At 43.7% G+C, this 14,428-nt stretch overlaps 1 protein-coding gene across 2 annotated transcripts in view; it reads left to right on the top strand.

Moving 5' to 3' along the window:
• The window catches only part of reln (reelin), a 399,693-nt gene that overhangs the window by 189,268 nt on the left and 195,997 nt on the right, over positions 1-14,428 (top strand). For both annotated transcript variants that reach the window (XM_068059265.1, XM_068059264.1), the window contains exons 14-18: positions 1,039-1,247; positions 3,971-4,099; positions 7,180-7,289; positions 8,623-8,689; positions 11,845-12,078. In XM_068059265.1, the coding sequence (XP_067915366.1) occupies positions 1,039-1,247; positions 3,971-4,099; positions 7,180-7,289; positions 8,623-8,689; positions 11,845-12,078 (749 nt within the window). The remainder of the gene's footprint in view (positions 1-1,038; positions 1,248-3,970; positions 4,100-7,179; positions 7,290-8,622; positions 8,690-11,844; positions 12,079-14,428) is intronic.

The following is a 14,428-nucleotide window of genomic DNA, read 5'->3' as shown; positions in this document are numbered from 1 at the left end:
CATCCCGAGCAGCTCCATAACACAGGACACAGTGCTCTACAGGCTGTTTCTAGGAATGCACACAGATAAAAATCAATGGCTGCTGGAGGACCATCAACTTGGTGAAAGGCACATTTTGGTCTGCCCAAAACTTGCTGGTCTCCCAGTGCAAAGAGCTGTTGACGATCAAGTCTTGCAGATTGGCACATTCCAAGGTCCAGGACTACTTGCTGAGGACACACTAAAGCTTGGGGCTGCTGCCGCAAAGGCTCAGTGGGGAAAGGCCACTGTGTAAGATCCTCCTGCTATAGTATATTGAGAGGCTGGAACCTGTGTAAAACCCCTTGGACTGTGTGCACCAAAGAATATTTTTTGGTATGTAATGCAAATGTACACTGTAACCTGAAATGACAAGGGTAGTGAGGCACCTCATGCACTGTATTGAAAGAAACTGGTTTGTATTGCACTTTATGAAATGCCCATTTTGAATTGTTTTGTAATATATTTTTACAAATTTTGTGAATAAGGTATATTTTTGCAAAAATAAAGTCAGAAGCCAGTCAGCTTTCCAAGAAAAGTGGAAACTCAAAGAGAGAGTTGCCTGATATCATTATCTCCTGTCAGACACATAAGAACGGGATTGGGAGGATTCTCCATGCAGGCAGAAAACTGGCTTCTGTTGCAGGAGGTGTCCGCCAGGGAGATCAGAAAGGAGATAACAAAATAAGATTCAAACGTTTGGTAACACGTTATCTGATAAAAATAATTTCTTCTAAAATCCTCATTAATTGTGGTAATAACATTTCTCCTTGTTCCAAGGGTATCTTTGAGCTCAAGAGGGGAGTAAGGTGTGAAATTATCTTTGTTCCAGCGGCAATGGACCAAGATCCTCAATAGTCAACAATATTTTTCATAATACGTTATATCTGAATATCTGAGATGTGAAAATTCTTGGCTGATTTCAGTGTATTTAGAAGCATAATCAATGTTCACTGCACGCTTATGGACTTAAAGGAATAAAAAGAGGACTACATTTTAACCTGTTGGTATTATTTGCAGAAACCAGCCCTGGTTTCTGTTGCTATTACTCCAGAACTGCAGACATTAGCCACGAGGTTCTGCTTGAAACAGAAGAGTCACCAAGGACTGAACAGGAATGTGTGGGCTGTGGACTTCTTCCACATTCTACCTGTGATGCCACCATCACCTTCTCACTTAGCAGAGTTTTCCATTAACATGGGCTGCGGATCTCATCAACCAGGCAACAGGTATTGATCACCTGGTGAAGTTTCTTGTCTTGGACAATTTGCTTAACAACTTCTAAAATGGTGCATAGCTCCCCTGATGGCTCAGTTGGTAAATGTGCTGTCAATAGTGGCTGTGAGCTCTGCAGACCAGAAAGGTGCTTGATTTAATCCCTTGATGACTGGATTGAGTATTCTCCGTCATTCTTGAGCTAACAAATAACAAAGAACAAAGAAAATTACAGCACAGGAACAGGCCCTTCGGCCCTCCAAGCCTACGCCGATCCAAATCCTCTATCTGAACCTGTCGCCTATTTTCTAAGGGTCTGTATCTCTTTACTTCCTGCCCATTCATGTATCTGTCTAGATACATCTTAAAAGACGCTATCGTGCCCGCGTCTACCACCTCCGCTGGCAAAGCGTTCCATGCACCCACCACTCACTGCGGAAAGAAATTTCCCCGCATATCCCCCCTAAACTTTTCCCCTTTCACTTTGAACTCGTGTTCCCTTGTAATTGAATCTCCCACTCTGGGAAAAAGCTTCTTGCTATTCACTCTGTCTATACCTCTCATGATTTTGTACACCTCAATCAGGTCCCCCCTCAACCTCCGTCTTTCTAATGAAAATAATCCTAATCTACTCAACCTCTCTTCATAGCTAGCGCCCTCCATACCAGGCAACATCCTGGTGAATCTCCTCTGCACCCTCTCCAAAGCATCCACATCCTTTTGGTAATGTGGCGACCAGAACTGCACGCAGTATTCCAAATGTGGCCGAACCAAAGTCCTATACAACTGTAACATGACCTGCCAACCCTTGTACTCAATACCCCGTCCGATGAAGGAAAGCATGCCGTATGCCTTCTTGACCACTCTATTGACCTGCGTTGCCACCTTCAGGGAACAATGGACCTGAACACCCAAATCTCTCTGTACATCAATTTTCCCCAGGACTTTTCCATTTACTGTATAGTTCACTCTTGAATTGGATCTTCCAAAATGCATCACCTCGCATTTGCCCTGATTGAACTCCATCTGCCATTTCTCTGCCCAACTCTCCAGTCTATCTATATTCTGCTGTATTCTCTGACAGTCCCCTTCAGTATCTGCTACTCCACCAATCTTAGTGTCATCTGCAAACTTGCTAATCAGACCACCTATACTTTCCTCCAAATCATTTATGTATATCACAATCAACAGTGGTCCCAGCACGGATCCCTGTGGAACACCACTGGTCACACGTCTCCATTTTGAGAAACTCCCTTCCACTGCTACTCTCTGTCTCCTGTTGCCCAGCCAGTTCTTTATCCATCTAGCTAGTACACCTTGGACCCCATGCGCCTTCACTTTCTCCATCAGCCTGCCATGGGGAACCTTATCAAACGCTTTACTGAAGTCCATGTATATGACATCGACAGCCCTTCCCTCATCAATCAACTTTGTCACTTCCTCAAAGAATTCTATTAAGTTGGTAAGACATGACCTTCCCTGCACAAAACCATGTTGCCTATCACTGATAAGCCCATTTTCTTCCAAATGGGAATAGATCTTCTCCAGCAGCTTCCCTACCACTGACGTCAGGCTCACCGGTCTATAATTACATGGATTATCCCTGCTACCCTTCTTAAACAAGGGGACAGCATTAGCAATTCTCCAGTCCTCCGGGACCTCACCCGTGTTTACGGATGTTGCAAAGATATCTGTTAAGGCCCCAACTATTTCCTCTCTCGCTTCCCACAGTAACCTGGGATAGATTCCATCCGGACCTGGGGACTTGTCCACCTTAATGCCTTTTAGAATACCCAACACTTCCTCCCTCCTTATGCCGACTTGACCTAGAGTAATCAAACATCTGTCCCTAACCTCAACATCCGTCATGTCCCTCTCCTCGGTGAATACCGATGCAAAGTATTTTTCATGAAGAAATTGCACACAATTGAAGTAACAAACTTCTTTATCATTTATACAAGTAATAAAGGGTCATTACTGCAGTGCTTTGCAACTGGTTACTGTTTGTTTCATTACTGTTGAATATTCAATGTTGAGATGTTTAAAGTCTTTGTTTGTGTATTGGTGAAGAGCTCTGAAGCTGTCTGCACTAATTAAAATCTATTCAGTTTGTGCTTTCAATGAAATGCTGCCCCTTTTCAAGTAGGTGTACCTTCAGGCAGTTGATGAACACACCGTTTCAGTTCAGAATATCCAGGGGTGTCACCAGAAAAGCATGACAGAACCCAAACGTGAGGATTAGAACTGCCAAATACACAGGCTTGGAAATTCACCTGAAGCTGCTTTGCCAGCACAGCATGAGGTGGAACCTCCATCCACCCTAGTCCAAAGCTGGGACCCTTTTGCAGGGACAAAATCATTTGCATGGGCGAGGCAGGCTGCCTGCATGTATAAGGATCCCTACCCCCAATTGTCCCTTTGTAAGCCAGAGCAACCCACATCTGCTTTCTCAAGACCTATAGGGTTGGCTGAAAAAGAAGCCTTTGACCATTCTACCTGATCAGAAAAATAACTCACCTCCTTCGGGATCAATTACCCTTCCCTTCTAAGCGTTTGGGACTTTGCAGAAGGTCTCTGCAGAACTCATGTCAGCTCTCATTTCTGCTGAGGCTCAGAAAACCCCATAGATTTTATAACCGGAATTCAAATGTCCCTTAGCCCGACTCATCACTACTAGATCGTTCTTTGTGAAGGAAAGTGATAATAACATTTTTTTTTAATGTTTCTGTGACATCAGCATAAGCTTGGAGTTTTCAACTAATCATGGCCGATCCTGGTCTCTGCTGCACATGGAATGTCTGCCTGATCTGTGTACAGGTCCGCACCACCCCCACAACTCTGTCTATTCTTCTGAAAACTATAGTGGGTAAGGATCTAACTAACATTCCATTATTATTGTTGACACAAATGTTTGTATCTTTAAGTAATTACTTTCCTGTGTTGGATGACTCAAAGACTTAAAAGTGCCACTTGTCAAACAAAATGAACCCAATACCAAAATATATTTTTTCTTTTTTATGAAAGAACTTTTTAATGGAATACATAAATATTTTTGAGGGTTAATGTACCACTTAGTCGTGGGAGTCAGTTGCCAGCATTCGCCAGAGCTGGCGGGCAGCCATAAAGACAGGGCTAAATTGTGGCGAGTCGAAGAGACTTAGTAGTTGGCAGGAAAAAAGACAGAGGCGCAAGGGGAGAGCCAACTGTGCAACAGCCCCGACAAACAAATTTCTCTGCAGCACCTGTGGAAGAGCCTGTCACTCCAGAATTGGCCTTTATAGCCACTCCAGGCGCTGCTTCACAAACCACTGACCACCTCCAGGCGCGTATCCATTGTCTCTCGAGATAAGGAGGCCCAAAAGAAGTCACACGAGATCAGTCACATGACACCTCTGTTCTAACAGGGAGTTCAGGGTTGTCATACAACCCCAGTTTTCTGCCTGTAAAAATGAATGGGCAGTTTTCCTCAACTCACTTTGTGTGCGTGCACTGGAAACAAATGGATTGTGGATTTGATCCATAAAGAAGAATACATTGGCATAGTTAGGGTTGTCCACATACTTGTGCAGAGGGGTGGGATGGGGTGGGGTGAGGGATGGCTTTTAACCACTCAATTGGAAATCAAAAAGGGAGATGATAGAACAAGAAAGCAGAATAATTATAAAAGTGATATAAACTGGGGCAAAATATATCAGTCATGCGACTGATTGAAATATGGGGCTGAATGTTATGGGCCCCCTAGGGACAGGAACAAAGACGGTGGGGGGGACAGGAGTCAGCAATGTGTCCATACACAGACACCAGTGTCCGTGGTAGAAATTTTGAGGTCCATGACTGGCAATTTCAGGAATGAGAAATTTCCCATTGACTTCTTCTTTCCAGACAAGTCTGACTTTTAAAAAATCACAGCCGTCAGTTTCACAGCTGACAGATGCTGGGAGCAGAAACAGCGGCTTCTGAATTCGGAACACGTTCGGGGTTTTCCAGCTGGTTCCGATTTTTTTTTTTAAAAGCCTGCCGAAAACCCCAAACTTGTCTCGAGTTCGGAAGCTGCTGTTTCTGCTCCCAGGGCCTGTCAGCTGTGAAACTGATGGCTGTGAATTTTTTTTTAAAACTGACCAATCACAAAGCTGCTCTGGGGAGAGTTCCTGCTCTCTGCAACTGTCAAAGAGAGAGAGGAGGGAGAGAGACAGGAGGGAGAGAGAAGAGAAGGAGGGGGGAGAGGGGAGAGAGAGAAAGAGGGGAGATGGATGGACACAGAGAGCGGAAAAGAGAGCGAGAGGGGAGAGAAAGAGATCACGATCACACCAGACAGATGGACATCTATCCAAATTTTCCGCATCGCTATATCAAGTGTGCGGGCAGACATTAACTACTTGTGCAAACAAAAACAATGCTAGGTACTCACAAAATAGGGAGAAATGCGTTTTAAATTGGACTGTGTTTTGATAGCATTAGGTTGGCTATACATTTTATATACAAATTCATTGCACACATGTCTGTGGCTGAGTCAATAATTTTGTTAGATATCTGTGGTGCAGCATGTTGGTGCCTATCCCTGCTGGGGAAGCATATAAAATTGTGTCAGAAGGTGAGGGGTGGAGTGCCCGTCACTTTCCTGATGCCTTCCAATTTAGTCCGAGGTAGGGAAGGTCAACCCGCCCCAGGCCAATTTTGGCCTTATGTAGCCAATTAATGGCCACTTAAGCGCCTCTTCCCACCTCCACCTCAATTTTCTGGTAGGCGAAGGGGCCCGCCACGCAGGGAGACGCCACCAGGTAATACCGGGCGGCCTCCTAGTGGGGGTTGGGGGTGGGGTCCCTACTTTGGGGGCAATCCAGGGCCCCTGGACACCCTCTCCCCACCCCCCCGGCAGTGATCACCACCCTCCCCAGCCACACCCCCTACCCTGTTGCTGGGACATGCTTAAATGGCTCTAGTAACCCCCAACATCACTCATCTCTCCCGAGGTCTTCTCCCTCCTCAATGATGCAGTACTGGCAGTGGCCATTGCTTCCAGTGGTGCTGCTGGTACTGCAGAGCTGCTGACCCTCTGATTGGCTGGCAACTTTGGAGGTGGGCTCTTGTCTCTTAAAGGGATGGAGCACTGATGGCAGGCAGTTAATTGCCCGCCATGAAATAGCAATGGGGGTCCGATGGAGGGCTGAGGCGGGGTCTCCCCCTACCCTCTGTCCCGCTCCCAGGTTCCCTATCACCAGAACAAAATTCAGCCCATGAACCTTTTCTTTAAAAGAATCATGTTGTCCATGACTTTATCTCACGTATATGTAGTATTAAAAGTAAAGAAAGGCATTCTGCAGTTAACTTAATTTTGATGATCAGGACTTTCCTCTGTCTTTTTGATGGTTTAGCAATGGTACTGGGATGGGTGGGGCAGAGAATTAAGCAGAGAATCTAAAGCCAGATTCTTGCACATTTTCATGTCTGTCATCACTTCTGTAAGACACCCAAAGCATCCACAGGAAAGACACATTCAAGAGAGGCAATAAGGATGGATGACCTCATTCACCATGTTTTCAGTCATTATCACCATAACAACAGTGGATGGTTAGTCAGGTATCCAGTTTTGTTCGAGGAAGCAAAAGCTTCCGTTTCATTAAATGGTCAAACTAGCCAAATGAATTCATGATGGGTCCATCGATGAAGGCATCCATCATTTTAACCTTCTAAGTGGCAACCTTATCCTCCCTCTCTTCACCATCTCCCCCATCCCAAAAAGCAGGTGAAATAGTGCCAGCACCCTGTCGAAAAACAGTTAAACGAGGCTGACCCCAGGAATTAGTGGGGCAGTGGCTGGTCAGTCAGGTAGGGGGAATCCCAGCCTGCCACACTTCCACAAGTGGCAATGACTGTAATAACTGAACTGATAAATATGATAATTTTAAAGCTCTCTTTTGATAATTTGTATGTTGTCCTGTGTTGAAGGTGGAGTCGTTTAACCATTCCTCTGCCATATGCAGCACTCACCACCAGGACCAGGTTTCGCTGGAGCCAGATGGGCCCAGTCGCAGGAAATATGTGGGCAATTGACAATGGTTGGTACCAACGTGTTTTTGGAATTGAAACAGCAAAAAAAATGGCAGGATTGCAAGTAACCATGTTGTGTTCAGCCACTTATTTCCTTGTATATTTAATTTGGTTTACTTGAATTTCCTTGTCTATTTTATTGGGTTACTTGGAAAACTCCATCACTACGGACAATAACTATTGGCAGGTGGATAGCTCACTTTAAGTCCTACTCCTATGCTGCTGTATGTCACAGCAAGCTTTTACAATGTGTTTTTAAAAAATCTGTATCATGTCTTATTAAAGTTATGATTTAGAAAAAATAAAGAAAATAGTATCTCCCGATGGTTTACAGGGTAAATCCATCCTCTTGTGTCTCAGCCATACATACCGGGAAGGTTCAACATTTTGGCCTTAGCCAAACTTAGTCAAGGTTTTTTCTTTTATGCGTCATTGGGATAAGTGTCGCTGGTTAGGCCAGCATTTATTGCCCATCCCTAATTGCTCTTGAGAAGGTGATGGTGAGCTGCCTTCTTGAACCGCCATAGTGGTTTGATACAACTGAGTGGCTTGCTAGGCCACTCAGAGGGCATTTAAGAGTCAACCACATTGCTGTGGGTCTGGAGTCACATGTAGGTCAGACGAGGTAAGGACAGCCGATTTTCTTCCCTAAAGGACATTAATGAACCAGATGGGTTTTTAAACAATCGACAATGGCTTCATGGTCACCATTAGACTAGCTTTTAATTCCAGATTTGTTGTTATTATTAAGAGTATGTGACAGGAATTGTCCAAGAATTGGTCTCAGTTTGTCTGGACTGGGAATGGCCATGGTTCTCATTCCTGGCTATGATCCAGCAGCCCCTGCCTGAAGCCCATGACTCTGGATTTGGACAGCACTAGGCTCAGTCTTCGTACTCTGCGCATGGTCTACCAGCCCACCAACAATCACAGTCCAGGCTCAAACAGTGGCCACCAGTGTGAAGCAGCCTGTGAAATTGTAACACAAATTAGTTTACCCCATTCAGCGGGGGGAAGGGTAACTGGAGAAAACCAAAGTTCGACAGATTGGAGTGAAAAGTTCATTGACAAAGGAAAAACTAATAGTGGCAGATATGATTGGCATCAACCATATCACTGTTCACACTTCCATTGATAAATTCCTCCTGTTCATAATTTTAGCAAAACTGTCTGTCTGAGGACAAAACAGATGATCTCATTTATTCAAGGCAAACTTTCTTCAATATAACATGTTTTTCCAATGTCAGTAAGTTCATTCACTTTGCCAATCTTGTAAACTAACTTTAGCCCAAGCTGACATTACAATAGTCTGATCTTTGGTGTGTTTTATTTCTCCTGCAGTCTACATTGGCCCTGCGTGCTACAAATTGTGCTCTGGTCGAGGTCGATGTACCACCAACGGATGCAAGTAAGATGAAACCTCTTTATTCTCTAGTATTTCATGTAAGTCTAAACATCATTTTGTGATATTGCCTACAATTTAAAACATTCATACTGACATAATTCCTTTGATAATTAATCTTGCTTCAGTTTTCCCAGTCTGTCACCCATATGACTTGTTTATTAACTGGGACCTTTCTACCAACCCAGCACAGTGAACTTTAAGTAAACTTCCTGCAGGTAATGTCTTCTTTGATGCTGTGTAATACCAACCTTCTTGAATAATTTTGCAACCCACATGTCAGTAAGGTTAAATAGTAAGGCAACTGTGGAAACCGCTGGCAGAGCTATATTTACGCTAGTGAGTATGTGATAGGAGTATGTGACAATGCATTTACCATGTAATTTGCTCACACAGATAAATCAAGATGCAAGACGTCACAATAATTGTAATAATTGTAAACCACAGTGTTTGATGAAACAATTGTCCTAGATATTTTCTTTGGAGACATTGAGGGAAGATTTTCTGTGTGTGCTATACATCCTGTACGATGTCTGTAAAGAGGACATTATAATCTTGCCTTTGTATGGTAGTGGGTGTTAGTTGCTGTTCAGAAAAATGCTAGTAAGCTCTGGAGGTCATGATAACAGTGTTATAGCAATCAATTAAATTGGTCATACTGACTTCTAATATAAACTCGAGAAATAACTGCCTAATTTCAGTCACTATTCACAGCTCCTGATGCCAAAACTAATTTAAACCAATTCAGAGAGATGGGTTTATGTTGAATTGTTGCTAAAGTTATTATGGCCAGGTTAGCTAAGGAAAATCCTATTGATGATTATTTTCAAAATTCAGGTACTAAGAGCCAGTGTCAGTATTTTATGCTTGTGTCGGGTTCTAAACAAGAAACAGAGGGTAACCATAAATTGCTCTTTACTTAAATATATATATATATATATGGATAGATACATATGATTGGCATATGGTAGCAAAAACAAGATCCCCAAATATCCAGATACTAAAATTAGAGGTAGAACAAATCATGAGGAATCTTGCAATTGCCATTAAATCTTGAATGTTGTCATTAAAAACTCAACTGGTTCACTAATGTCCTATCGGGAAGAAAATCTGTCATCCTTAACCGGTCTGGCCTATGTGATTCCAGTCCCAAAATCAATGTGGTTCAATCTTACTTGACCCCTGAAGTAGCCTAGCAAGCCACTTAGTTGTATTAAACCATCAGCCATTCAAGAAGGCGGCCCTGGACCACCTCCTCAGAGTAAGTAAAGATAGGCTGTAAATACTAACCTTGCCAGTGACGCTCACATCTTAAGAATTATCTTTCATTAAATGTGAAATAATTGGTATGGGAGCAAGGAGTAAAAATAGAGACTATAGAGCCATCCACACAGTCCCTTTGTAATTTGGACAGAAGGCCTACAAATTAGGTCTGATCCTGGAAACACGGATCCTGGCCTGCAATGCTACTATTCACGGGGCCTTGTTTGAGGATGAACCTCTATCTTCCCTAAAAAGGCCACCCACATCAAAGGGGCATGGATGGAAGGGAGGAGCCTCTGAGCCCAAGATCCAAGGTGTATGCCCGGATTGAAGGAGGCATACTGGTCTGTCAATGTAGAACCCACTTTAGGCTCCAGGCATGCGACTTGGGCTGTATCCTTGAAAACTTTGGACAACTGTAAAGAGAGGTGATGGGGGAATGATAATTGCATCTTCTGTGCCAGTGGAGCTCATGGGTTGGTGACCAACTAGCAAGTGCTTCATTTCCTGCTAGCTTTTTCTGGAAGGAACCTGAGATGCACCAAGGGTAGCACAGGCATCCTCCAATGCTATGCTGATTAGGGATTCTGCCCTGACCCTGGACAATTTGCAGGTTAAGTGATGGAGGTTACCAGCAGGCACATTCTGGCATTTACCCTGTGATGTCAGACCCATGGATTTGGGCCCCAATTTTTGAAAAATGGCAATCAGACTGTTTACTAATTAGGAAAGGGGTTTTAAGTGTTACTATCAAAAATTCACTGCAGCTATCAGCATGTTGTACAACAGCAGTGGAAAAAGGCACTGGATTATTTAAGGGCATTTAAGTGGTCATTGGATAGACATATGGATGAAAATGGAATAGTGTAGGTCAGATGGTTTCACAGGTCGGCGCAACATCGAGGGCCGAAGGGCCTGTACTGCGCTGTAATATTCTAATTCTAATTATATTTGAAGAGGTATAAAATAAATATCAAGGTGGTAGTTAGACTCTATTCCTAGTATGCAGCACTGATCACCTATTCATAGAAAGGATCTTTGGGTATGCTTTCCACAAACCACTCATACCAGCAAAAAACAAATCCCCATTTATATTTGCACCAATCAGAGAAAAATATCCCCCCTATTACTACACCTGAAAGGGTGCAGCAACAACCAAAAAAGTCCAAAGTTCCCAGGACAACATAAGCAAAGAGTAAGTAAGCTGGGTTTGTTCTGATTAAAAAGGAAGTGGTTTTGAGGTGAGCTAATAGAAGTTTTCAAAATTATGAAAGGTACTGACAAGGTTGATCTGAATAAATTCTTCCTATTAGTATAGGTCTCAGATTACTAACAGACATACGCATTCACTTTAATGGGTGGCAAATCCTGGGCTGATGATTGCAGAAGGGCAAAGCCTGAGGCATAATTTTTTTTTAAAATATAGGAGCAAATAGGGAATTTAGGCAGAATCGTTACCCAGAAAGGGCAATATCATTTGGAATAAGTTAGAATGGAAGGGGAGTTTGAAGCAGGCTCAAGAGTGTAAGTATATATGTTTCTGTAGAAAGAAGGGGCCCAGGGATACGGAGAAAAGACAGGAAAGTGGAAATGAGATCTACCACAAAGTGGCATAGCTATGAGGTCAAATGGCTTTTCCTAGAATATCTTATGACCTGAATCAACTCTCAGCACAGCATCTGAAGTTGGGACCGCAATAATTCAAAGAGAGCCAAGCACAATCCAATGTGTGACAGTTATGTTGGGAATGTTTGTTACTCTGACTTCATTAAATACATCAATCGTCAATTATTTCAAAAGTTACATTAAATAACAGTATACTGTGAAAGATTTATGGCTAGTTATGTTTTCTGCCAGCTTTTTGATGTGAATCTTTCTGCTTTTCTACTTGCTTTCAGATGTGACCCAGGATTTTCAGGGCCTGGATGTGACATGGCATCACAAACCTTTCCTACCATCATTTCAGAAAGTTTTAGTAGTTCTCGGCTCTCCTCCTACCACAACTTCCACTCAATCCGTGGCGCAGAGCTTGGCTTTGGTTGTGGTGTCCTCTCGAGTGGCAAGGCTCTAGTATTTAACAAAGACGGAAGGCGAGAGCTCGTTACTTCTTTCCTTGACAGTACTTTAGCCAGGTAAGTAGCAAGAAGATATTTAATAAACAATAGGAATAAAAATGGCTGCTAGAGTTCATACAGAAATGCCATGCTTTTACTGTGAGAGAATTATTGTTTATATCACTGTTCGCAGAATTCTTTTATAGAGAAAAAGATTGTTCTCAGAGGTCAATCTCTTCAGACATTGAATTACTTTGAGATACAATCCCCATTTATTGTCAAACAGCTGAGAGGCACAGCAACACGGTGGTAAACACTGCGCAATTTTTATTATCTTGCTTTAAATCTGGAAGATAGTGGGTCAAGCTAATTGGTTCAGTCTAATCTGGAATTTTGCCACAAGCATTGTTTAGTCTGACAATATAATGTTCAAATAAATGTTCATTTCACTAAGAGAGAAAGGACAGATTAAAGTGCTGTAATGTGCAAGTAGGTTTAATTTAGTTGAGTTAATATTACTATGAGAATGGAAAAGGGTTTCCTGTTCAGTGACCTCCTTTCACCTCAACATTTCTACCTATGATCAAACCTATTCTTCGCAGGTGTTTTGTGGCTGAGAAAATAAAATGTTTGTGCTAAAGTTAAAAAGATGAGTATAGAATATGTGAAATATTGTTTTCAAGCAGGGGTTTCCAAGCTTTTTTCTTTGTGGAACATAATGGTACAAACCATGGAGCCTTGGGGGGCAGATATAAAGGTTAACTTGATGTTCCCATTAAGCTGCATACATCTCAAGTTACTAATACTATCAGATCTTGGTGTCCTGCTTCAGGATTTATCCACCAGTAGGAGCACAGCTGAAATCAGCTATTTCCAAATCCCCAGGACCACAAAGGCCAAGCAGACAAATCAGCAAATGAATATTTTGGCACAGATAGACCTGGAGTGGCTGGGCCTTGAAGGCTGGGCTGCAGAATTCACAGCTGATACATGGCCCTGGGGCAGGGGTTGACACCTTTTTTACCCGAAGAGCCTGTTTAAAAACAAAAATTGCTGAAAATAAGAACTATTGCCAGCTCAAGACGAAAAAAATAAAGAATGGAGTAAAGGCATAAGCATGAGTTTTAATAGAAATGTACAAGATTATGACCGGCTTAGATAAGTTTAGGCAAGGAAAAAGTGTTCCCGTTGACTAATAGTACAAGGACTAGGGGACACAGATTGAAGGTTTTGGGCAAGAGATGCAGGAGGAATATGAGGAAGAACTTTTTTTACGCAGCAGGTGGTAATGACCTGGAACTTGCTGCCCACAAGGGTGGTGGAAACGGAGACAATGATTTCAACTGGAAATTGGATGGTCACTTGAAAGAAATAGACTTGCAGGACTATGGGGATCGAGCAGGGGAGTGGGACTGACTGAATAGCTTCATGGAGAGCTGCCATGCACTCGATGGGCTGAATGGCCTCCTTTGTGCCATAAATGACTCTGACTCTGTGGGGGGAATTTTATCCTGGCGGTGGGGGTCTCAACGTCCTGAGAAACCAATGCCAAGATCACCGTGTTACGACTTCTATAGAAGGCCAGCCGAATTTAGTGCCAATCAGGCACTTAAATGGACAGTGGCAAGCCTTCCATAGGATCAAGGATCCCATCTCAGAGCTGCCAGCCAATCAGAGGACGGCAGCTGCAGTGTCACCGCAGAGGTGGACCTACCATAGGTCATGGAGTGTCGCTGGAACCAGGCCTCAGGTATGTCAGGATGGGAGGGGTCTTGCGGGGTCGGGGGGGAAGGGGATCAGCAGCAAGGACAGGAAGGACTCCTCCCTTCCCAATGTCGGGTCCCTCGTTCAGGCACTGTGCCTTTTAAAAAAGAGCTGGGAAGCAGCCCGCACAGTTTTCTGTGCCATGCTTCCCGTGCGGCGACAGGGCCAGTGGCTGCACGGCTAATTGCTGTTGTGGCGGGAAGAGGCCCTTAATTGGGGGTTAATTGTCCATTCACAGGACTTTCCGCTCCAGACTAAATGTTTTCAGAGGCGGGATGGTGGTGGGAACTCCTCCCCCACCCCCAACCACGGTCCCACCCGATTTTTATGCTCTTCCTGCCTCCAAAGCTGCCACAGGGGACAGCATAAAATTCCCCCCATGACTCTATGAGCTGGATTTTATCAGCCCCCCCAATGTTGGGAGTCGTGGCGGGGGGCCCAGAAAATGCCTCCGGGCGAGGCCCATTACGGAAGGCGCCACCCCACATTACTGGCGGCGGCGAGGCCTCGTGGCAGCTCCCCCCCCCCCAGCCACCGCTCGCCGATGACAACTTAATTTAAATATTAAACTTAATTTAATGAATGCATAATTATTTACCTCGTTGCAACGGCCATCCCACGCCGATATTCCAGAAGGTTGCCAGAACTCCCACGCCTTCAGATC

This window comes from Heterodontus francisci, chromosome 27 (assembly GCF_036365525.1).
Source record: "Heterodontus francisci isolate sHetFra1 chromosome 27, sHetFra1.hap1, whole genome shotgun sequence".
NCBI classification, from domain to species: Eukaryota; Metazoa; Chordata; class Chondrichthyes; order Heterodontiformes; family Heterodontidae; genus Heterodontus; species Heterodontus francisci.
This window is presented reverse-complemented; position numbering and strand designations above follow the sequence as displayed.